The sequence below is a fragment of the Plectropomus leopardus genome, chromosome 12 (genome assembly GCF_008729295.1).
Source record: "Plectropomus leopardus isolate mb chromosome 12, YSFRI_Pleo_2.0, whole genome shotgun sequence".
NCBI classification, from domain to species: domain Eukaryota; kingdom Metazoa; phylum Chordata; class Actinopteri; order Perciformes; family Serranidae; genus Plectropomus; species Plectropomus leopardus.
Window position 1 is genome coordinate 20,824,199 of NC_056474.1, and position 22,678 is coordinate 20,846,876.

The following is a 22,678-nucleotide window of genomic DNA, read 5'->3' on the forward strand; positions in this document are numbered from 1 at the left end:
AACACGGATCTGTTTAATGTGTGAAACTGTCGGTCTCACCAGTGCCCTCTTAAAGGGCCCTGGTTCTCACCACACTACACGACATTAAGCTCTTGTGGTGCGGAGGTCATGTTGCACGATTGACGTTAGAGTGAATCGTCCGGAAGGAGGGGGCGGGAACTCTGCTGACGTCATCAGATGCTCGCAGCGGAGTCATCCAATCACAGCAGCGTGTAGTTTCTGGCAGATTTTGGAGTTTTGTCTGACTTCAGTAGCACAAATCAAGTGTTTAAATATTCAGCCTGAATATCCAGACCTCTTTACAAATCAGCTCAACTGCTGTTACAACAACAATATTTAACAAATGATACGTTTGTTTAACAACTTCAGTGATTTGCTCAACTAAAGCTGAATGAGAAATGATATTAAGAGAGTATTAAGAGAGTACCAGGAGTTACTCATGGCATAATGATGAGTAAAGCTGCCTCGTAACTTAATGATACTGGTTGATGTTTACTCATGTATTGTAGCTAGTTTGCTATAATTTGAGGAAACTTTACTTGGGTAATTCCATTGGACTAGTTCATTGCATTTCAGTGGGAACTATTGTACACTCTACTACAGTATATTTATTTAACATAATTAAGTCTCTTTTCAAGGAAATTTAACTAGGCAGTTATCAAATTTATGAAAGGGAGTGCAAGTCAGATAACCTAAAGTTAACCAACAGCACTGTAACAAACGTGATGTTATCCAGCTTGTATCTAACGTTAGCTAGCAAGAAATCAATTGTTCACTGTTAATTTCTCCACCTTTTCATTATAATGCCGCTCCACACTGAGTAATAACCTCTTTCTCTGGGAGTCATCACACTTCTGAAAATAAGTACAATGAAATGCCACTTAAAGTCGAAGGTCTCATGTGTGAACTCAGAGCAAATCAATACCCCGACTTCAGCAGTCTGTCGTCACACAGCGGCATCCATGGAGGCCACAAAGGCACACATTGTAAATGGTAAGAAATCAACCAAAAGTTACAAAAAGTATACTTGCTTGTATCTAATTCAAAATATTACAGCTACTATCATGCCGTTAAACCTGTTCTGCGTGTAAATTGATGTCAAAATATTAGCATTGAGTATTATATTCTAAGATTTCATTAGTATTTATTTATAATATTACCATTAAATGTTTATATATTATTAAAATATAAGGAGGCAGCCCCGCTGATGGTGTAATTGTCAATGGATTAGCCGCAAAAAAAAAAACACTAATTCGTTACGTCTGTCATGTTGTTTCTTTAGTTTTGTGTTGGCGCCTGGTCACTTGGAAGCTGGAAGTTGCAAATCTCAACTGGGAAATTCCAACCTGAGATCGGATGATCCTTCATGATGATGGAGGGGGAACAATTTCTGGGTAAAAGGAGGAGAGAGGAGAGAAGGAGGCATAAGTTAACAAAATTAAAAGCATCCTTTGTCTTGTTTTAGAAAAAGCAGAAGGTGAAGGAATTTTCTGGGCACAGTGTTTTTAGCAAAGCAATTAATTTTGTTTGACATTTACCTGAGGAAGCAACAGTGGTGCTGAAGTGATAATGTGGGTGGGATTGGGATACAAAGTTCATATACAGAATTTAATGCCAGCTTTTAAGTTAGACACATCTCCAGGCTGCACAGGCCATTTGATTGGTAAAGTTACACAGCTGAGCTAATATTTGGTTAGACATCTCATTTTATGGTACAACTTAAGCTGTATACCTTCAGAAACCAAATATCAGCAGCAAAAACTACACCATCAGTTTAAACCTCAGTGTGTAACAAGAAGTGAGGTGTACTCTTGCAAAGCTGTAACTTAGTAGTTTTTTCTATCATTCTGCTACTGTGATCTGTTTAAGAAAGCTGCAGAGCCAGTAGTCCCCCCCAAAAGAGCTTGAAGATTACCAGCAGCATCCTGTTTGAGTCAGTGTTGATGTAATGTTCTGTGTTACAGTGAAATATTGATATTCCTGAGGGTTTATTGTCTCAGCATTGGATAAAATCATCTTTTACTAAGAACATTGCACATCTGTTTACAGTTGTGGCAGAAAAATAACATCTAAATATAGACATTCTTGTCAGCCAGTATATCCACACTCTTCTTTATTATAAGCACGACTTCTTGTTGGACTGGTTAAAAGAGAATTATTGAATAAGATGCATGTTGTGCAACAATGACAACAAAGTTAACCACACATCATAACCAAATTGATTTATGTCATGAAAGGCTGCATTTTCTCTTTTATGAGAAAAGATAAATCTAAATATAATTGATACTCTTCAAAAAAAATAATTGTTTTTTATTCTTCATACTGCTTTATAGGTTTAGGCAATGCAATCACATTCTAAAAACTGATATAGCGTTCATTTACAACAGAACGTGAAGGCAAATAAATAGCCAGTATGACAGAAACATAGAACAATTTTAAAGGGTTAGTTCACCCAAAATCAAAAAATACACATTTTTACACTTAGCTGTGGTGCTATTTAAATTTAGATTGTTTTGGTGCTAGTTGCTGAGTGTTGGAGAACTCAGCCGTAGAGATGTCTGCCTTCTCTCCAATATAATGGAACAAGATGTTGGTTTGTGGTGCTCAAAGCACTAAAGAATACATCTGAAAAACTCAGCTGCAGTGTCTCTTTTCAGAAATCATGATGCGGTTATACAAGATAATCCACAGACCTTGTTGTGAGCAGTTTTGTGCAGGAGCTAAATTTTTTAGGCCGAACTATATCCTCTAACTGAATCACTGCACAGAAGAAAGTGTCCTGGAGTAGACTGGTCATGGGTGTGTGGGTGTAGTTCAGCAGCAAGAAAGTATTTTCTATGTGGAACTACTCAACAAAGTCTGTGGGTTATCTAGTTTCATTATATTGGAGAGAAGGCAGACATTGCTACGGCCAATTTCTCCAGCACACGGCCTCCCACAGAAAACACTAATAAGCTAAATAATAAATAAATAAATATAATAAATACATTCATAATATGTTAAATAGCACTACAGATAAGAGGAACAATCTGCATTTTTGCTATGTTTTTGCATTTTTGCTTTGTGGGTGAACTTTCCCTTTAAGTGCTGAGGACTTAAAACCAGTAAATTACAGCATAAAGCCACACTGTAATGTTCTTGTTCCCTGTAACCATACCAAATGGTTTCAGCTAATTAGCACAAGAAAGCACAACCTTGGGAGAAATATTTCTTTCCCTTGAAAAATATTTCGAACTAACACCACAAAAGGGCCTGAAGCACAGAGGAGGTTTCATATTGTAATTTGTGAAATGGTGTTAAGTGTGTTTTTACCTGAAGGGGTTGTTTTTATCCACACAACCACTGAGGGTGCAGTTAATTAGGTTGGGTAGAGGTGTTTTTATGTTTCTGTGCTTAATTACATCAGTGATCAATTAAATTACATTTCCAACTGTGGTGTAACCCAGTCCCTGAAAATACAAGCCAGTAATACTATGCATATTTGCCTTTTTTGTTTCACATTTTGTATTGAAGAACATGAGTTTTTGTAATCGCATTTTTTGGTATCCATTTGTTAACAGCTCACCTGCGTGCAGGGCACAGTTGTAATTAATGATTATTTTTATTTTTAATTAATATGTTGATTATTTCCTTGAATACCAGTAATTGATAGTTAAGTCTGAAAATTGTCAGAAATTGTTGAAAAATGTCAGTGCATAGCAAAGCTTTAAACTTCTGTTTTGTTCTTTCCATACCCTAAAGATATTCAAATTAAGGTCACATGAGTAGAAAAATAAGAAAATATTCACATTAATCTTCATAAGCACATTATACTTGTTTGTCTTTACTAACTAAAATATAACTCCAACTGATCAATTGATTATGAAATTAGTTGGCTATTATTGATTATGAATTGATTATGAATTTAGTGTAAATGTGAGCTGTTGAAAGAGATTGTGTGAGGATGCATCCTTCGACCAAGGAATAATCAAACAAACTAGGGGCAACATGTATTCAGGTCTTACACATATAATATATTTACAGATGGAGAGCTGTAAAACCAAAAAAGAAACTGATAACACTGAATAAAAATGATATGGTATGAAAGACAGAAAAGAGTCAAATTCTCTTAAAGGACAAAGTGTTTAATTGAATCCTTTGTTAAAAACACCAATGGCAAAGAAAGCATTACTTGTGCTGGATTCAATTCAGTGAACATAAAAAAAAGCAGTAAAAAAAAAAAACTGTAATGTAAAAGTAGCATAAAACAAAGGGCCCGTATGCTAAGTGGGCACCACACAGATCGTAATCTGTTAAATTACACAGCACACTGTACAGTAAACTACCAGTCTTGAGAGTATAAAAAACTAACATATCCAGTAAAAGACACAGCCCATGTATTAATACACCAAACAAAACAGGCAGTGAGGAACAAAACATCCTCTGCAAGAGAGGCTGCACAAACTCTCCCTGAGGTAAAGGTGTAGGAGATATAGGCTGTCAGGCATTTCATTCCCATCCTTCAAAACATCTTACGCTTCAAAGGTTTTTAGGACAGTACTTTCGCTCAAACCCGGCTACGTCAAACTTCCGCATGCAGCCTTTGTAGTTCATGTAGCGGATTTTTCCAAAACGGGTCTCTCTGCCCAGCCCTGGTCGTGGACGCCACAAATAGACCACATGCAACCTGCAGGAGGGAAACACAGTAGGGAGGGCATGAATATGTGAGAAAAGTCAATTCAATACATTAGTGTCACACAGAGAATTTAATCTATGTCCTTACCGACAAACCCATTGGGGTCCTGGCCATCAAGCTCGTAGCGATCATTTAGGTACAGAGCGATTGAGAGCGCTTCCTCTGGTGAAGAAGTCCACTCCAAAATCTTTTTGGCCCAGTACATCCTCAGGAAACCATGCATCTTCCCCTCAGTGACCATCTGGTACTAATGGAAATGTGTTGTGTAAGTTAATACAGGATCAATAGTGAAATGAAATGAATAGAATAAATTGGATAGAAGATGATTCAGGTAAATATAATGATAAGGCAGCCAAAAAGAAAGATAAAATAGAAAAAAATAATAATAAAACATTAAAATAAATAAAGTAAAATAAGAATAGCAATAAAATAGATAAAATACAATAAAATAAGATAAAACTGTTAAAAAATATAGTTGAAATGAAATAAAATGGCAATAAGATACAGGATGGAAAGAGAAACAAAGCCTCACACAGCCTGGTGAGCAAAGTTTACAACAAAAACACTTGAATCAGAAGGTACCTGAGCTCCATTCCACAGTTTGTCATGTGTCTTTGCTTTCTCCAGCTGCTCACGTGTGTAGAGATAGGGCCTCTTGTCTTTGGCGTGATCCTTCAAGGTCTTCTGAGCCCACTCATACGCACCTGAGTCACACACACACACACACACACAATGCAGCACTCAAAATCAACTTCAAGAGCTGAATCATTTCAAAATGTAGTACACAAACTATCAATTTAGACATATTAATTCAGCTTGTGAGCAGATCTGACTGATGTCATAATGGGACACTTATCATAACAGAGTGAACAGGATGCACTTTGATGAGATCTAAACTGACCCTCAATGCTGTCGTATTTCTTGTTGTAGAAGCAGAAGTTGTCAGTCAGCTCCCTGCGCACCACCAGCTCCTCGATAAAGGAGGCCACAGAGTGACCTGCAGACTTCCCACTGTGCTGAACTTGCAGTGCAACACGCTGGGCAGACAGGTGGCCTTTTGGGGGAAATAAGAGATGAGAGGGTAAGAAGAGAGACAGAGATGATCAGAATGAGGAGGCCATGGTTTAAGGATTGAAGTTGGAATGGGGGGGGGGGGGGGGGGGTATTGTATGAAAAATGCCATAAAAATAACGTCCATTTGATTGATTCATTTACTGACTGACTAATCCATTGAGTGATATTCTGTGATCTGGTGCCATGGTTGTTCACTTTGAATTCAACTAAGCATGTTGAATATCTCAATAAACTTCAATAGCAAGCTATTATAACTGAAAACACAGTTAGGCTGATGCCCTCTGGATGTTTGTGATCACCATCTAACCTTTTTATAAAACTTGCAGTAGTGAATATGATAGCAGTCTTGAGTGATCAACCGAATAGCGCAATTGTAAGCATTTTTCTGTGGAAAAAAAAGCTCTGTTCTGATATAAATATGCGATTAGATTTTTAAAAAATTTTTGTACATTCAAGAGTTCAATGTGTTTCGTGGGACAATCTGCTATCTGACAAAATTTCTAATAACTTGTAATGCTGTGGAGCATGGAGTGAAGTAAAGGCACCAAAGCTTTTATGACATGTAGATTTGTCTTTTTAGAGTCTAGAGCAAGCTTTAAATTGATCTGTGGGGCACTAATATTGATCCTTGTGGGACACCAATCTATCATTTGCAGACTTTATTCTAAACCAGGATTCTCAACTTTTTTTGTTAGGCCCACTTCTGATTGTTAAAACATTTTTAGGACCCCCTTCTCAAATACGTTATTAAAAAATAAAACATAACACACAACAAAAAAAAGAGAACGAATAAACTAAGTTTGTTTTAAACCACGGTCTGTTTGTGCCTGAAGCCCATCCCTTTTCCTTAGGAAATATCCGTTGGGCTTCCCAGCACATTTCCAGTGGTTTGTGTTAAAGTCTCTCTGGAGCTTTGATGGTTTTAACACTTAATTTGAAAGGATTTAACCACATTCAACACTTTGTGCTTTTGGTTCAGCATCACTCCCAGCCATTATGAATCCAAATTTAATATATTCAGGATAATTTTTCCCCACCACATGCTTTAAAGCTTTTACTGGCACAGAGATGTCTCCTCAAAACTTTCCCATTTCAAAAACCAATCCATTTTGTGCCACTGCGTTATAGGCAACTTTAGCTGGCATAAACATGTTTGTCTTTACCTGATGATGACCTGATTTTAATTGGTCACTTAAATCGTGCATTTAAAGTTGACATTTTTTAATTTTATGCAGAGTCATGACCATATTTACACATAAAAATATCTAGCTTTGTAAATTACCAAAATTTTTTTTTATTTTTTTCTGATTTTATCTAACCAAACAGCATTGACTCAGTGGCCCACTTGTTGAGAATTGCTTTTCTAAACCATCGTCAACAACAGATTTCTGTGAAGTTGGAGAATAAATTGTACTATAACAAGACTTAAAGCTTGTTTGCTGTGGCTGAAGGACCTTATTTTCCTCCACAAAGACACAAAGATGTGAGTTAACCACGGGTTGTAGGATTTTAGGCAGACAGTGCAGCTTAGATTCAGGCCAACAGTTGTTATGGCCACTAGTGTGGAAGGGAATGTGGGAAAGAAAAAGGTGATAAAAGTGCAAATTTGACCTAATACAGAGTTGCTGCAGATCTTTACACAACCCCCCCCCCCCAAGACATGCATTAAATTCACACCCACATTTTTTGTCATGGTGCTACTGACCGAAGCGGATCCAGGGGGACAGCTGGCTGAGGGCGACAGCGTTTGGGTCGTTGCGTTTGGTGTCAAACAGTTTAAGGCGGACATCGATAAAGGACTCCAACATGGCCATCCCTCCTTTGGTGCCCGGCTTAGCCCACTCTGGCACTCCCACTGTTTGGTCAACCTGCAGGGAGGCCAGGGTTTTATCCCAGTCTACTGGCTGTGAGGTTAAGGTCGTGGAAAAGAGAAGAAAATAACATCAGCAGAGGTCACAACTGACAGTGAAGAATGAAAATATACACTCTGGTTTTGTAAAGAACTTCAAAAGGGGTAAAGTTGTGAGCATTTCACCTTGTTTCACATTATCTGGAGGCACAAGCTAGTGAATGGCATATCAATCAGCACTGCAGTGAAAGCACACACCCCTGCAGCTTTAATATCGAGTGCTGGGGAGGATATTTTAACTTTTGTGCGGTCTACTGTTTTTATTCACTCGTCAATAAATAATGTGCAGAGGAGAGGAGCAGCTGAAGGTTGAAAAGAAGCGCTTTATTACAGCAATCTGACTCCCAAACCCCTCATCAATGAGCTCAGTGACAGCTTACCTTCCCTTATACTGATCTTCAACAACAACAAGAAAACACTTCTGAAGCAATGAATATTTTTATGAAAGGACAAATTATGATCATGCTGTCATAACCAATCCAAAAGTCCTTGAATGTGACATAAAAACAGAAATGCAAAAGCATATTAACTTTTACTAAAATGAACCAAGCAGCAGCACTTACTTTGGCAGTTCTCGTAGCTGTGTGGGGGTGTTTCTCTACTGGAGGAAAGTCTGTGAAGAACTCTGGCAAAAGCTTTGTGATTTTTCCTCTGATCGTCCTGGCACCGTACTCAAGTTTAGGTGATGCCACCCAGCAGGGAACAACATTATGAGCATCAACCTATAAAAAGGAAAATTAGGTTTTTCACTCATATAACAGATAATGAAGAAATACTGACAGCACACAAGAGCACAGGCAATACATGTGATACAAGAGGGAGGCCAATCGCTTCATTTTTCATATCCATTTCTTTATGAGCGAATGTGATGAAGACAACAAATAAAGCAGAGAAACAATCAACGAAAAACAAGGGAGAAATCAAAACTAACTGCAAATAACCCGCAGAGCATCCCATCAACACACTCTTTCTCTGAGTGAGTTATATATATATATATATATATATATATATATATATATATATATATATATATATATATATATATGTGTGTGTGTGTGTGTGTGTGTGTGTGTGTGTGTGTGTTTACCTGTATGAGGGGAATGTCCTTTGGAAGAGCCTTTTTAACACCCTCCAACCACTGCACTGGCTCTCTGAGGGGGTAGAAGTCTGTCACCACTGCGCCCAGGCTGCGGTCTGACACAAAACCAGGGAGAACTTCTGCTGCTGAACCATGTAGCAAGTGGAACTGGATGTCTAAGGTTTTGCACTCCTGTTTGGTAGGAGCAGAAAAACAGAGTTTATTAGACTTGGCTAGCTGGCAATGCATTATTGTAGAGCCTGCATTTGTTTAGTAGTATTGGTTGATCTAGCTGAGATAGAATAAAAGGTCTTATTATGTACAACTTTTCCATCAATAAAGTGAATTTAGGCAAAATGACTGATACATTACTGCATCAGATTTTAAACTCTTACCTTTTTAAGATTGAACTTAACATTTGAAACGTAACCATGTGTGTTTGATATAATAACTAAAGGGCCATTGGTTTCCAAAAGGTTAAATAGCTTGTGAAAGGCATCTGAATGCAGCACATGAAAACTGATGTCGGTCCAGGTATCAAAGGGTTTAAAAAAAAGCTAAACTATGGCAATTTTACTTGATTTTTGGGAGGGCTGATGGCTCACCTTTGAAAGAAGGCAATTTGAACCATGTGTGTAGAGTTGCAAGGGTGATGAGTAGGATTTTTTTGTAATTTGTTTATTTCCAACAATTTGCATTTTTCCATTTGTTGCATGTTGTTTCCATCAAGGACCACTTTGGTAATAAGTGTTTTAGTAATACTTTTAAATGCTCCTCCTTTGGAATTTCAGTGTTGTGAAACTCCACTGAGCCAATGTGCTTAATGAAAACCAAATTAAACTCCAGACTGGAATTTATGGCTGTTGCATTAAAATCATGAAATTAGTACCTTTGCAACTTCTTCGAGACCTTTCAACATAAAGTTGTAATGTCTCAGAGTAGACAGCTCTGATTTTGGGACAACCAGGCAGAAACACACGTGTAGAGGAAGGTTCTCCTTCAAAGCAAGCCGCTGGGCATGAATCAGCGACCAGTTATCTACAACACAGAGGTTGAAACACAACATGTTAACATTGGAGACATGGAGAAAATAAGATCGAAGTCTCTTTGAGCATTAGTTGTGTGAAGTGTTTACCTTGTACTCTGTGGTCTCTTAACATCCAGTACAGGACACCCTCTGAGCCCTGCTTTATCTTCTCAGTCTCTGATATAAAGCGGAGGCGTTTTTTGTTGAATTTCATCTCCCTCCCTTCAGTCCTCTGCTGCTTCAAAAGGTCCTTCAGCCAGCCGACAGCTTTCTCCTTCTCATCCTTTTTCATGGGAGCCAACTTCTGCTGCTTAGCACTGGGCTCTTTTGCAGCAGCAGACTCTGACTTGCGTTTTTTGCCAGACATGATGGTTTGGCTGGTGTATGACTTGGTCAGGCAGGAGAAAACTGAGCTGGGTCTCTGCTGAACGTGGGCAAGAAACCTCAACAATCGTCTTGGTGCAACAGTGGAGAAAGATGAACTGCAGAGAGTCACAGTGGAAATGGTGAAAAACTGCGGTTGAAAGTTGTAGGCACTTTTCCTAATCGATTATTGGTCAAATTAACCATCAATAAAGCATAATTTGAAAAATAAAAACACAGAGTATTTTCTTATTTCTAACAATAGCCTACTAAATGTGTTTTTCCTCAATCAAAGCTCACAGCAACGTATTGCATATAGTATGACGCCACTGAATAGCCCAACACTTAACTGAATACATTTCACGTTCAATTAAATTCTTAATCGATCGTCGATTTAATGTTACCATGAAAAACGTAACGCTGTGTCCGTAAGCAGAAGAATGCAGAAGCCAAATATTTCGAAAACAAGCGTGTGTTTGAAACAACAGCCACATTGCAAAAAGCCACCACAACACAACGAAGACGCCCATTCAAAGGAGCGGTGCCTACAACTTACCTCCTCCAGATGCTATGCAACATGCAATAATTCAAACTTAGAAGTATTTAAAAGCTAGACAAGAAACGGTAGACGACGTGGCTAACACTTTCAGGGTGTACTTATGAAAATCACGTTTGTGGGCGTCGTATTTTTCTTTATGCAACCAGTTACATGAGCACGCTGGAGGCTGTACCATCCTCTGATGTGCAGGTTTTGTAACACTGCTTTTATGTCATCGAAATACATTCCCCACAATGCAAATGGAATGTCTTTACAGCGCATGCGCGGCGCCGTTTACGTTCGGGGGCGGTTCATGTCTGTTGTAGCGTAGCCTCAACAGGGACGAACAGCTAGCACGGCTGCTAACTACTATTGTATCTTTCTTTTTACGCGGGGCTCTTTTTGGTGGTTTTCAAGTATGAACAAGGGTGATTTTATATCCGGTCGCGGGAAAACACCAGCAGTCCTCGACAAAGTCGACATGTCATTGGGTAAGGTCCTTGATAGTAACGTTACTAAAATAGATAGCTAATGTTAGCTACTGGCGGGTGGGAGGATGTCTGCAACTAGCTAGCTAAATAGAGATCATTTGAGCATTCAGGCGCCCTTATTTATCATTGTCCATGTGATACATTTAACAGATGACATCATTCGGTTGAACAAGAAAGAGCAGCAGTTAAAAAGGAAACAGACCACCGTGAACCGCCGACCAGTGAAGAAGAAAGGCCGTTTGACCCAGGGAAAGGGACCCTCATCAAGAACAGCTGGGGCTTTCCAGAGAGGTTGGTGCCAATGCTGCCTCTTTTTATTTTCCATTTTCTGACGAAACAACTCCCTATATGTGGCTAATATTATCTTTACCAGGAGGTGGCGTGCCCCGAGGAGGAGCAACGAAATTAAGAAACAGAAGAGTCCCTCCCGCACCTGGTCGACGACGGGGTCAAGGGGTTATCACAGGACTGGCAGCCAGGCGGCCAGCTGCACTGCTCAAACGAGCTGGCACACTGAACAGAGCAGCAGTCAACCAGGTAACACAGGACATACTGGAGTGCACACACCAAGACAAATGTGTCTGGGCACTGATAGTGGCCTCTTATATTGGCACGAATCATCATTTTTAGACTACTGACAACACTGGCATTTTTGCACAGATCTTATTGAACCGAGCGGTAACAGAAATGAATGAATGGGAGAAAATTTGCTCACCATAGATCCTTCCTTATATACCAGTCAAGTTCAAAGTTGGCCGTAAGGCCAACTGTGGCCCTCACAGCAGTTTTGAATTGTAAATGGCCGTCTGCTTATCGCACAAAATATACCATATGATTATCATAATATTGGTTAATAAAACTAAAGATTTTAATTTGTATGTGATTTTTTTTTTCTTTTATAACCCATATGATGCAAGCTGAAGCAGCTGGCCTCCAGGTGTTTTCACATTATCTGGCCCCAGTTCAACAAAGTTTGGACACCTCTGGTATGGCTTAGTCTGTTGATGGAATGATGCAAAGCAGGGGTTTTTAACACTTATTAGGGACAAGGACCCCATGGCCAAAAGAAAGACGGAGCAGCTCACCCTTAGACATATGGTATATTTTATAAAATGGAGTTGCTTAGTAAATTGGGTGGATGGAGATAATCATGCAGAGGGATATATCATATCATATATCATATCATGTCTTGACCTGTATTTGCTTTATATGAAAGTTAGAGAGGAAAATTCACTTTCAGAAAGAAAAGCTGTTAAAAATTTCTTTGAATTCATGTTAATGTGTTAATTTTAATTTTGTAAAAAAAAAAAAAAAAAAAAAAAAAAAAAAAACATCACCCCCCACCCCACCCACCCTGGTAACTCCAAAGACCCTCTAGGGGTCATGGACTCCCTGTTGAAGAACCTGGATGCAAAGTGTCTGTTTTGGGGGATGATTGTTGAAGCTTCACATCAGGTTATCATTCAGTATGCAAAATCAGTAGGAAGGCATGGACTGAATGCAAAGTATAATGAGAAAACAATTTTTAAAGGTAATGGGGTCAATGTTTACCCCTGTCTGGTTGACAAACACCCATTTTTTCCTGCTGAAATGAGAGATATAAAACACATCACTTCTTTTACAAAAAAAAATCAAGCAGATAAGAAAGTGAAGCACAGAAAACTGTCATAAGAAGAGGAAATAATGAATATTGAGAGTACAAAAAAAACCTTGCCTGTACGGTACTGCTGATAAAGAAATGAAGCTCGGCCAAGTTCAGCAAAGACCTTGTACATGCTTACTGACAAAGAAAGACTCCACAAAGACACAGTTCAGACACTGTTCAAAAACGTCTTCATTTTTTTGTTACCTTGGTAACCAATGCCAGTCTTGGTTGTCTAATATAAGAGCAAGTACACCAGCAAACTGCACTCCTGCTTTGTTGACCTGGCTCTGCCTGACCTTCATCACGCCCAGAGGCAGAGTTTTCTCCACATCCTATCGCCTGGCAACAGACATCGTCTGGTATCCACGAACAGTGATCTCACTGCCTCTCTTGTAGTCTGCTCCAGACAAGTCGACCGTAGACACTTTTCCATTTTTTCCCCCATCATCCCAGAATTGAATCTATTGGAGGCTAGTAGAGCGCGATAAGAATCTCAGCAGATGTGATTGGGTCTTTGAACAGCCACACACTTTATTCTTTTTTCCATTAAATTTCAGTCAGTCATTGCTAAAGCTGCATTTTACATACTTAATATTGAGTTATGTAATTCCACTTTGGGATTAACTACTTTTTCTTATTCTTTTCAAAGTTATCTTTAAATTTGACTTATAATAAAACTAATAATTTTAGTGCATACAGAAATTCAAGTTTGATGCCATACACACTGATATTTCAAAGATAAATGCAAAAGCTTTTTGGGTTGGATTGTTTCAGCGTAGGATATTTATTTATTAAATCAAGCTAATGCTGGTTCTTAAACATGGCCAAAGAACTAAAGAGAAAAAGGAGATTTCTTATAACTGTTTCTCTGCCTTAACATTCAGATTGCTTATTGCTCATGTGACGCAGTACCACGAACTAACAGTGTTGTCTCTTGTTGTCTATTGTTAGAAGCAGTGCGGCTTTTCAAAAGTTTTGCCCTTGGTTATACTTTATCTCTCTTTTCCACTGCACCAGAAAACAAGACCCAAAACAAAGCCCTTCATTCAACGCACTGAAGCCCTGTACAGGAAGCCTGAGCTACAGAGGCGGCCGTACAGGCAGCCCGATCCACAGCGAGGCCAGAATGCAACAGCAGTCAGGAGACCATTTCAGCTGCGACGGCGGTGAGAACACCCCGCAACTACTTGCATGCACTCACACAGCACAGTTGCACTAATGTGTTGTTCTCTCTGAACACAAGGAGAATTGTGGGATTGGTGTAAGACCCCAAAGCAAGTCTTTAGCTGTGTCATCACACACAAGATTTATGTACATTTTCTACTTTATGTGGTTAACTGTGCAGTTTATAACCACACATAGCTGGATTTTAAAACTTGTGTTTCTTTTATGCAGACCACTACCGCCCATCCAGCAGACTCAGAGGGATGCCCGCCAGGCCACTTTTCTTTTTCACAGAGGACTCAAGGTACATGATGGGTGGTATCAAGAGTAAAATGTACTCTATTATTTGTACATTAACTTCAGTGTGTCATGGATTTTCTGTTAGTATGAGTAGTATAACCTGTTCATGTAGACATTTGAAGATAAATGGCCGAAATACATTGGGCATGGACGTGGTGCAATACATTGATGGTGTGCAGCGAGGTTTTTACCTGCCACATAGACTCTGTCTTTGCAGGGTGTGGTTGCTGCCATAGGCCGTATGAAGTGGCACTGAATGATCATTTTAACTACAGGATGCACTGATTTGATTGATTAATTTATAACATTCACAAGGCTGCTGCTTTGCATTGCCTCTGGAACAATGAGGTGTTCTTTGAAGGGCCATGCATACAGAAAAAAAGTAGCCTTGAATGAAGCCTTGAGAAGCCCAGTGCCTGCGGGGGCAAGTGTGGCTTCCGTTGTCAGGACCTTTCCAAAACCGAGTCTCACCCACTGCCACACCTTCTCAGAGCCTGACTCCGTCTGAGTCACCTTTGCAGGTGAATGAAGCATCCTCCATCAAGGTGTAGGGTATGAATACAACAGCATACTTAGAGACAAATGTCTCTCTGTGGCAGAAAAAGGTAGCCGTTGTCATATTTTGTAACCATGCAGAAAAATAAAAGTTACTCCTGTTTAATATTTCCGATATGTATTTGTATCACTTTTATTTGATTTGTGCTGCAGTTTTACAGATATTGGTAGCCCATATTATACTTTTGCTATTAAAAACATATTTTTAAAAAATTAAGAATGTAATCAAATATTTAAATGAATCATTCGGGAAATAAACAATAAATATATAATACATATAAGGGTATAAAGTTTACATTGAGCTGAAACTGGCATTTCCTTTCTTTTTCTTTTTAAATACCTTCTCGTTTTTCGCTCAGTTGTGTATGTTTTTTTAAAAAAAATTATCAACTTTTCCTATAAACATACAACACTTTATGATAAAATAAACATGCCTACCATTTTATAGAGACTAGAAAAGAGTGTATTTGATCCTAAATACAATCTAGCATCTAAGAAGTTAAAGTCTCATGACAATATTAAATGTCTATCTAAGTTTAACCAGTTTACATTCCTGCAGGCAGTCACACAGATCTTTGTTTATACAGAGCGTCTTCGTGACGAATACAATATGGTGTTGCATGTGGTCAATAAATGGGTTGGAGGGTATATTAAGCCACTTCCACTCCCTGCTTGTTGGTTTGGGACACTGTAACACAGAAACGGAGTGGAAGTGGGCAGGGCGAGGGTGTAGGAGGTGGTTTGGGAAAGGCCCTCAGTGTAGCAGCTTCAGCTGATTTATTATGGGATGCACTCTGCTGCTGGCATGCTGTGGCAGATGTGTTGTGCCGCATCCATGCTTCATGTATTTCACCTGTTATGCTGAGTTCCAGTGAAGTCGTAGTTTGGGATTTCTCCATTGAAATGTCCAGCTTTTAACTAAAGCAAAACAAAAGAAATGGCTGACGTTGCCAAGCTTAAGTTTTCCTTTAAGTCTCCCTGCATATATAATCAAAACACTGTTTAACGAGTCACCTAATATCATGACATCTTTTGACATCAATTTACATGCAGAACAGGTTTTATTATACTATGTCTTATTTTAATTGAACACGGAAATATACTTAACGTTGCCTCATATTTGATGGGGCAGATGGATTTGCCCTGAGTTTACCAGTAGGAACTTCAAGTTGCATTCCATGGTACTTTTATTCAAAGGGGGTCAAAAACTTTGGAGTTTCAAGTTGTCTGAAACGCAACATTAAATCTACTTCCAAACTAAATCACACATCAGTAGACCACTATGTTTATTCTTTGTGTGCATTTCTCCATACTACAGGTACAGGCCCAGGTGCAAAAGCCAAATCCTCACAGTCCTCCGGTCCGAACTCGGCAGTGAGTATTCTCAGTCAGTTTTAGCGCCAGTTGTTGAAATGCCTGATTAAGTGCCCGTATCACTTAGTCTTATGTGTGAAGGAGAGGAAATCGCACTGAGGATATGAATCATTGGGAGGGGAAACAAGACCATTGTTTGCCATTTTTAGAGTTGGTGTATGTTTTCTGTAATACAGTACAGCTCTCCTGTTTATCCACCAGGTGGCGCACATCGACAAGCAGCAATGGGATCTTGACTGTTTCCATAGACAACCCCACAGCCAGGACTCAGCCCGAGTAAATATCACAAACTCTTTACACAGTGATTTCACATCATGTCATTTTCACAAGTACGTTTTATTAGTCCTAACTGAAATAGTAGTGCTATAAGTTACATATATAAGAACATTTGCTGGGGCGGCCGGTGGCTGAATTGGTAGAGCAGGTGCTCCATGTACAGAGGCTGTGTCCTCGTCGCAGCGGCCGCGGCCGCGGGTGTGTGTCTGGCCTCCGTCCTTTGCTGCATGTCATTCCCTGTCTCTCTCTCACCCTTTTACACTACATCTGTCCTATTCAATAAGGGCAACAAAAGCCCCCCAAAATATTTTTAAAAAAAAACATTTGCAGACTTGGGTTATGACTTTAACACCAATCATTAAAACACAAGCTGTCTCCAGATGAAAGTGACTGACTGTGTGACTCCTCCGTAGGCCTCCCACTGCTTGGACTCTGCATCCCCCAGCTGCCGTCTCTGCTCCCGTCAAGGTGGATATGGCAGAGAAGAAAATACCAAAAGGAGTGCCTCTGCAGTTTGACATCAACAGTGTGGGGAAGCCGGTGAGAACGTGCTACTTGGATTTCTTTCTAACTTAAAATAGAGTACAAGTCTGAAATGGTATTGAATTCATTAATCTCAAAATAAGGTGTTAATTGGTAATGAAAGAAAATGTCTTTAATCAATGTTTCGTGAAGTCTAAAATGCTAAGAGACGGGAGGTGGGGTTTTATGAATTTCATTTTCTGACATGGCACTGTAAAATCTTAAAATGATCAGTAACATCTTTTTTTTAATTTATTTTTTATAATTTACCGATTGCCTGTCACTTTACTGTCACCACATAAGGGTAGCAAAACCAAAAACGCTCTGGTCAACAACTGGTCGGGATGCTCAGAGCAGAGGATCCACTGTGCCAGCTCGCTTTCACTGCATGGGAGGTGGAAATTGAATGAATGAGCGGATTAATCCTAATTGTATGATTTAAATCATTTTATAGAATTATTATAATTTATAGGTAGTTCGATCATTTGTTTTCTACTTTCCCATTTTTGTGTTTTTGTTTGTTTTTGTTGTTGCAAATTTTCAGGTAATTTTCTTGGACTTTTACTTATTTTTAGCTAATGTCTCTGTCATTTCTTCTTAAGTTGCTCATTGTCTTCTTCCAATGATTTTGAATGAAGTCAAACCAATTTTCAAAAGTTTCTATCCTCACAGTGTTAAAAGTACTGCTTAATTAAGTTAACATGTCTCTGGTTTACTTTTCTTTCCACAGCAAACATCTATCACCCTGAATGAGCGATTCCGCATCCTAAAAGATAGACGCACCGCCACAGCACAAAGCAGCAAAGGCAGCCGATTTGTTACTGTGGGTTAGCCGGCAAGAACAACATGTCAGGTAATGCTCAGAAGCCCTTTTGTCCTGCTCAGACCCACACAGTGAACCCCACCTTTCTGACGAATGGGACGTGCTGACCCAGTGACTGACTTTACTAACGGGAGGGAGGGTAACAGCGGGACGCGAGTACGACATGCACAAGTGCTCCACTATGAGAGCTCAAGTGTGCAAGTGTCAATGGAAGAGTTTGTTTGAAATAAGTTCCCATTCATTGTCGATATCATTGTACTCCGCTGTTGTATTGTGGGTGTCCTTTACTTGGAAGAAAGGAGCTTTTTTCCACTTTGGACTGGAGCTGCTCATGAAGACTGTTGGGAAGTAAGGGTGGCAAGTTTGTTCTCAAAATCTTATTTTGAGAATTGTTTTGTAATGTTTCTTCAAATAAATGAGTTTTTCTTTGAAGATTTGGTATACTTGTACAGCTTCAAATCAGTTTGGAGCAGACGGACACTGAAGAGCTCCATCTCTCGCTATCAAACAGCGCCATCTAGCTGTCAGACAGAAACCAGCCACGTTCCTCTCAATGGGTAACTTTGTATTTAACCTATTTTCCCATATGTTTGTGTATCAGTGACTAATGGAGACAACAATTTTTGGAAATGGTCCACTATCCAGTGAGACTGCTGCAGTTCTATGCTGTAACCACTCAGGGCAAGTTTGCACCGTCAATCCACTTAAAGTCCTTGCTTTTTTCTTTGACAGGCTCCGATTCTTATTTTAGGTGTTTTACAACATTATAGAAAGGATCACTACAGAGATCGACTGTCTTGTTCAAGAGAAACGTCCTTTTTGTGTAATTAAAAAACTGCCCAGAGATTGCTGTCACTAAAGCCACCAGATTTTTTTACATAAAAATAATTCAAACATGTAAAGAGGCTGCATATTTCCCATCTAACAGGTTGAATTAATGGTTTATTTCAACCTAACCAGAGTTGGTGACAGTATCAACAGTGGAAAGAGGAACGAGGATGGCTTTTATGAGTTATTTTGTGTCTGTTGACTTTAACACTCGGGTCCTCCTTTAAAAAAATCACATATGTCCTCATAAGGCCCTTTTAGGTCACTGTATTATATTTAAACACAGTGTGTCTTACTATGATAAAACTGACGTTAATGTAAATGGAGTGTGGTGAGTTTGGCATTAGTGATTTCTGGCCGGGTCTGTTAAAAGGATCTTACTTAAAATAATAGATCGGTATCTTTAGAGATTCTTTCCATAATGTTATCAGACACTGAGAATAGCAATCTGAGCCTGTCAGTGGCAAAAACCAGCACTCAAAGTGGACTTACATTAACGGTGCACAATTACCCAGAGTGATTACATTGCAGCCTGTTTTGCTGCTGCCAGCCGCAGCACTCCTTTGGGAGGGTCTATGCTGAAAAATACCAAAGTTATCCTTAAATGTTTACATTCGAAGTTCTTCAAGCATCAAGAAAATTTACTTACATACATTGAGAATCTGTAAAAGTTTCCAGAAGCTGGCACGTGTTTCAGGTAGTTTATCAGTAAACGGAAAATGGTTATAGATGTTGACTATTTTACAATGTGATACATTCATATACTGGTTTGGTAACTTTGTAACAAAAGAAACTGACATATTTTGGAATCTGAATATTGCTTTTATTTAAATACATTAAAATTTGCAATGTAACAAAACTATTGGCATATGAAATTCAAACACCATTTAAATGAACAAAACATGGCTCACTTCATTTTTTCTGTGACTAGTGTCAGTAACACTAGGTTATTTTTCTCTCTGCTCCGCATCAGTTCACCCCCCCGCCCCCCGCCCCATTTACACTGTTCACAGACTATCTTACAATAAGAGTGCTGAATAAAAATGAGGTAAGAAAGTGGTTTGAAGATTACAGATCATGCAGAACATGCCGAACAGCAACAAAATATTTTGTGAAGGAGGAAGTAACAAAAAAAAAAAAAAAAAATACATGAGTGTGCATTTAAAAAATAATCAATTTACACAGCTTTGCATCTTTGGTTACAAAGTAGGTTGAATGATTTCACAGCTTTTCCCCCCTGGCCCCTTCAGCAAAACATTGGGAGAAAATAACATGAAGGAGGGGGGTGATGGCAATACTAATTCACTTTGAGACAAAACTACCAACAGAATTGACTGTCTTCATCAAATACCTTCTGCAGGCTCATGTTAAGATTTGATGTCAGCGGGTGAAGGGTCACCCATCAAGGCTCTTAATACTTTATACTATACAAAAATGTACATTCATACTAGATCTTAACTTGAGCTAAGCATTGGCAACTGCAGCGTAAAATCTGAGTTAGTGTTAAACATTTTTGCCTACATTTTGAGCAATTAAACATTAAGCATTGCCTCTGGGAAGTGTAGAGAGGCAAAGCCCCTCCCCTCCCGGTGGACCACCGTGGGACCTAATTTGTGGGAAAACAAGAAGAATGGTTGTTAACCGCACAAGACATAATTTTTTTTCATTCAATTTGAAGTATGCCATTATCTATTTTACATTGTTGCCTCCGATACTGCCTTACTAGATGGTGAGTACGTAAATCTATGCACTCATCCGACACTACAATTTATTAACAAACTTTAGAGTAGTTTAATACCTGGATAAATTGGCAGTTTGGCCCTGAAATCAGATCTTTCTCTGGGAAAAAAACTCAATACAGCATATTATCGCAATATTTGTGTTGCACCATTGTTTTCATACACAGATAGCAAGTATGGTTACTTTTTAATTTTTTTTTTTGGTACTCTATTGGCTAATATCCAAGTTCAGGTATCAGAATCGGGAAGGGAAAAAAATCGCATCTGAACATTTCTAGTTGTGCGTGGAACACAGCTGAGTTAACTAACTAAAGTGTTGGTAACGTGCATTGTGCACGACCAAAGACGTTCACTGAGCGGTTTAACTAAAAACTTAACGGCAGTGTGTACGGCTGCATGACGTGCAAAACATATTGAGTTTATTTTGACAGATGCTGCAACACGAGTTCCGTTTTTAGTAGAAATTGGGGGTCTGTACCAAACAAGCACGTTCCCTTACATATGGAATATGATTTGCAGGCTGAAGCATCTCTGTAGCCCCACAATACTTAATTTATAATGGTAGGTTTTATGTTTGATATTCATTTTACCTTTATCAAAAAAATTACAGCTCTGACTTGACCTTGTACTTGACCATATTGCAGTTTAGTTCAAATTTTGGTTTATTGCAGCGTTAGTACTATGACAAACTGACTTTTTGACTTGCAAAATTATTTTAAAATGACAATTATTAAGGGTAATGTGTGGCATAATTTAAACAGGATTAAAAAATATTTTTCTTGCTCTGTTGACTGCCATTCAGATATATATTGTTTTGAGACAAGGTCCCATGGTGGTCGACCGGAAAGGGAGGGACTTGGCCTCTATGGCCAATCTGTTGAAACACTGAAGAAGAAAAGAGGAAACAAGTCACCGGGCTATTGTTGTTAGATGGGTTTTGTGAAATTGTTCATTTATGAAAATAGCAGCCCTGTAATAAATAAAACACTTAACAGTAGAACTCAAAAGACTGATGCAAGAGTTGATGTAAAAGTAACGGCAGCAGTGTGGCGCTCCGAAAAACAGACTCTCTCTCTTTCTCTCCCACTTTTTACTTTACAACATGAAACAGCAAGGCTAAAAATACCCCTTTACCCACTCGGTTATCTCATTTAAAAAAATAATCACTCTCTTTTTGACAATCCCCCCCCCCCATTTGTCCCTTATGTGAGGTGAAGCCCTCCCTTTCCACACCCACGGGTCGAGCAGGTTTCAGGTCAGGTCGTGGGCTGGTCTGGCTCAAGCCTGGTCCAAGAAAAGACATCCTGTCCACGAGCTTGGACCCAGCAGTCAACCACTCTGGGAGCACAGCCAAGATGAAAACAAACACCCCGACCTTCCCTGATACTCTGTCTCTGCACACTTTCTCCGTCTCTGTCTCTCAGTCTCTCTCTGTGATGATTGCATTAACACTGGAAAGGCCCACAGTACAGACGCACACACACTTACATTCCAACACCGATTCACAGTCGCACTTGTTTGCTAACTCACCCTGACATACACACTCACACACACACAAGCACTGTACTTTGTGGTCAAGCTGGTGGCTAAGAAGACAAAGTTTTTTTTTCTTCTTTTTAATTTCACATACACTAATTTTAATAGGTTGTAGAGAAGATGCTCTTCTTTTTTTTTTTTCCCTGCCCTATGCGAAGCAGAGCAGATGCACTTCAAGCGGAGGTGACGTTGGGTTGCATTTGTTGCTGGCCGGGATCGAGCTGAGGCTGAGTCTGGAGCTGCTGGGGTTTGGGGTGGTGCTGGAGCTGGGGGTGGGACTGCGGCTGAGGCTGAACTTGAAGCGGAGGCTGGGTCTGTTGCTGAGGCTGGCTGAGTCCTTGCTGCGGGGGTGTGGCGCTGGAGCTGGCGGCCGACTGGGCAGGCAGCTGAGACAGCTGCTCGCTGTTGGCCAGAGATTTCAGCACGGCGTTCTCCCTCTCCAGCACAGAGTTCCTCTCAAACAGCTCCTTGATCTGCTCCTTTAAGACCTCCACCTCTTCGCGCACTGCGTACATCAGATGGCTTTTCACCAGGTCCTGCAGGAGACATGAAATGTGTCACTGGGTCAAAAACATTAAGAACCAGAGCGGACACAGCAGAGTCACACACTGGCTAATTTATCATGTCACAGGGTTTTTTTCCTAAGTTGATGTGAGGGTCTAAGGACAGAGGGATGTCGTATGCTGTAAAGCCCTCTGAGGCAAACTGTGATTTGTGATAATGGGCTTTATTAATAAAATTGACTTGACTTTTAACATGCA

General features: G+C 39.6%; 3 protein-coding genes across 5 annotated transcripts in view; 1 reads left to right on the forward strand and 2 right to left on the reverse strand.

Moving 5' to 3' along the window:
• Nucleotides 1-4,282: 4,282 nt before the first annotated feature.
• LOC121951675 (deoxyribodipyrimidine photo-lyase-like) lies at nt 4,283-10,893 on the reverse strand. The gene is given in 11 exon segments (XM_042498105.1): nt 4,283-4,613; nt 4,616-4,666; nt 4,763-4,922; nt 5,258-5,379; nt 5,577-5,729; nt 7,455-7,653; nt 8,222-8,380; nt 8,746-8,928; nt 9,626-9,774; nt 9,872-10,245; nt 10,683-10,893. Coding segments are annotated over 11 exon segments (1,668 nt in total). The 5' UTR covers nt 10,706-10,893; the 3' UTR covers nt 4,283-4,518.
• A 71-nt stretch (nt 10,894-10,964) lies between these two features.
• LOC121951676 (UAP56-interacting factor-like) lies at nt 10,965-18,240 on the forward strand. Its single transcript, XM_042498106.1, has 9 exons — nt 10,965-11,155; nt 11,306-11,446; nt 11,529-11,692; nt 13,818-13,966; nt 14,196-14,268; nt 16,138-16,193; nt 16,395-16,469; nt 16,883-17,009; nt 17,722-18,240. The coding sequence occupies exons 1-9, from the start codon at nt 11,083-11,085 to the stop codon at nt 17,821-17,823; spliced, it is 960 nt and encodes a 319-aa protein (XP_042354040.1). The 5' UTR covers nt 10,965-11,082; the 3' UTR covers nt 17,824-18,240.
• Nucleotides 18,241-19,443: 1,203 nt separating this feature from the next.
• LOC121951677 (TSC22 domain family protein 2-like) overlaps nt 19,444-22,678 on the reverse strand; it is a 30,773-nt gene continuing 27,538 nt past the window's right edge. For 2 of the 3 annotated variants that reach the window (XM_042498107.1, XM_042498108.1), the window contains one exon: nt 19,444-22,453. In XM_042498107.1, the coding sequence (XP_042354041.1) occupies nt 22,091-22,453 (363 nt within the window). In that variant the 3' untranslated portion in view covers nt 19,444-22,090. The remainder of the gene's footprint in view (nt 22,454-22,678) is intronic. The other variant, XM_042498109.1, reaches the window with a different exon arrangement.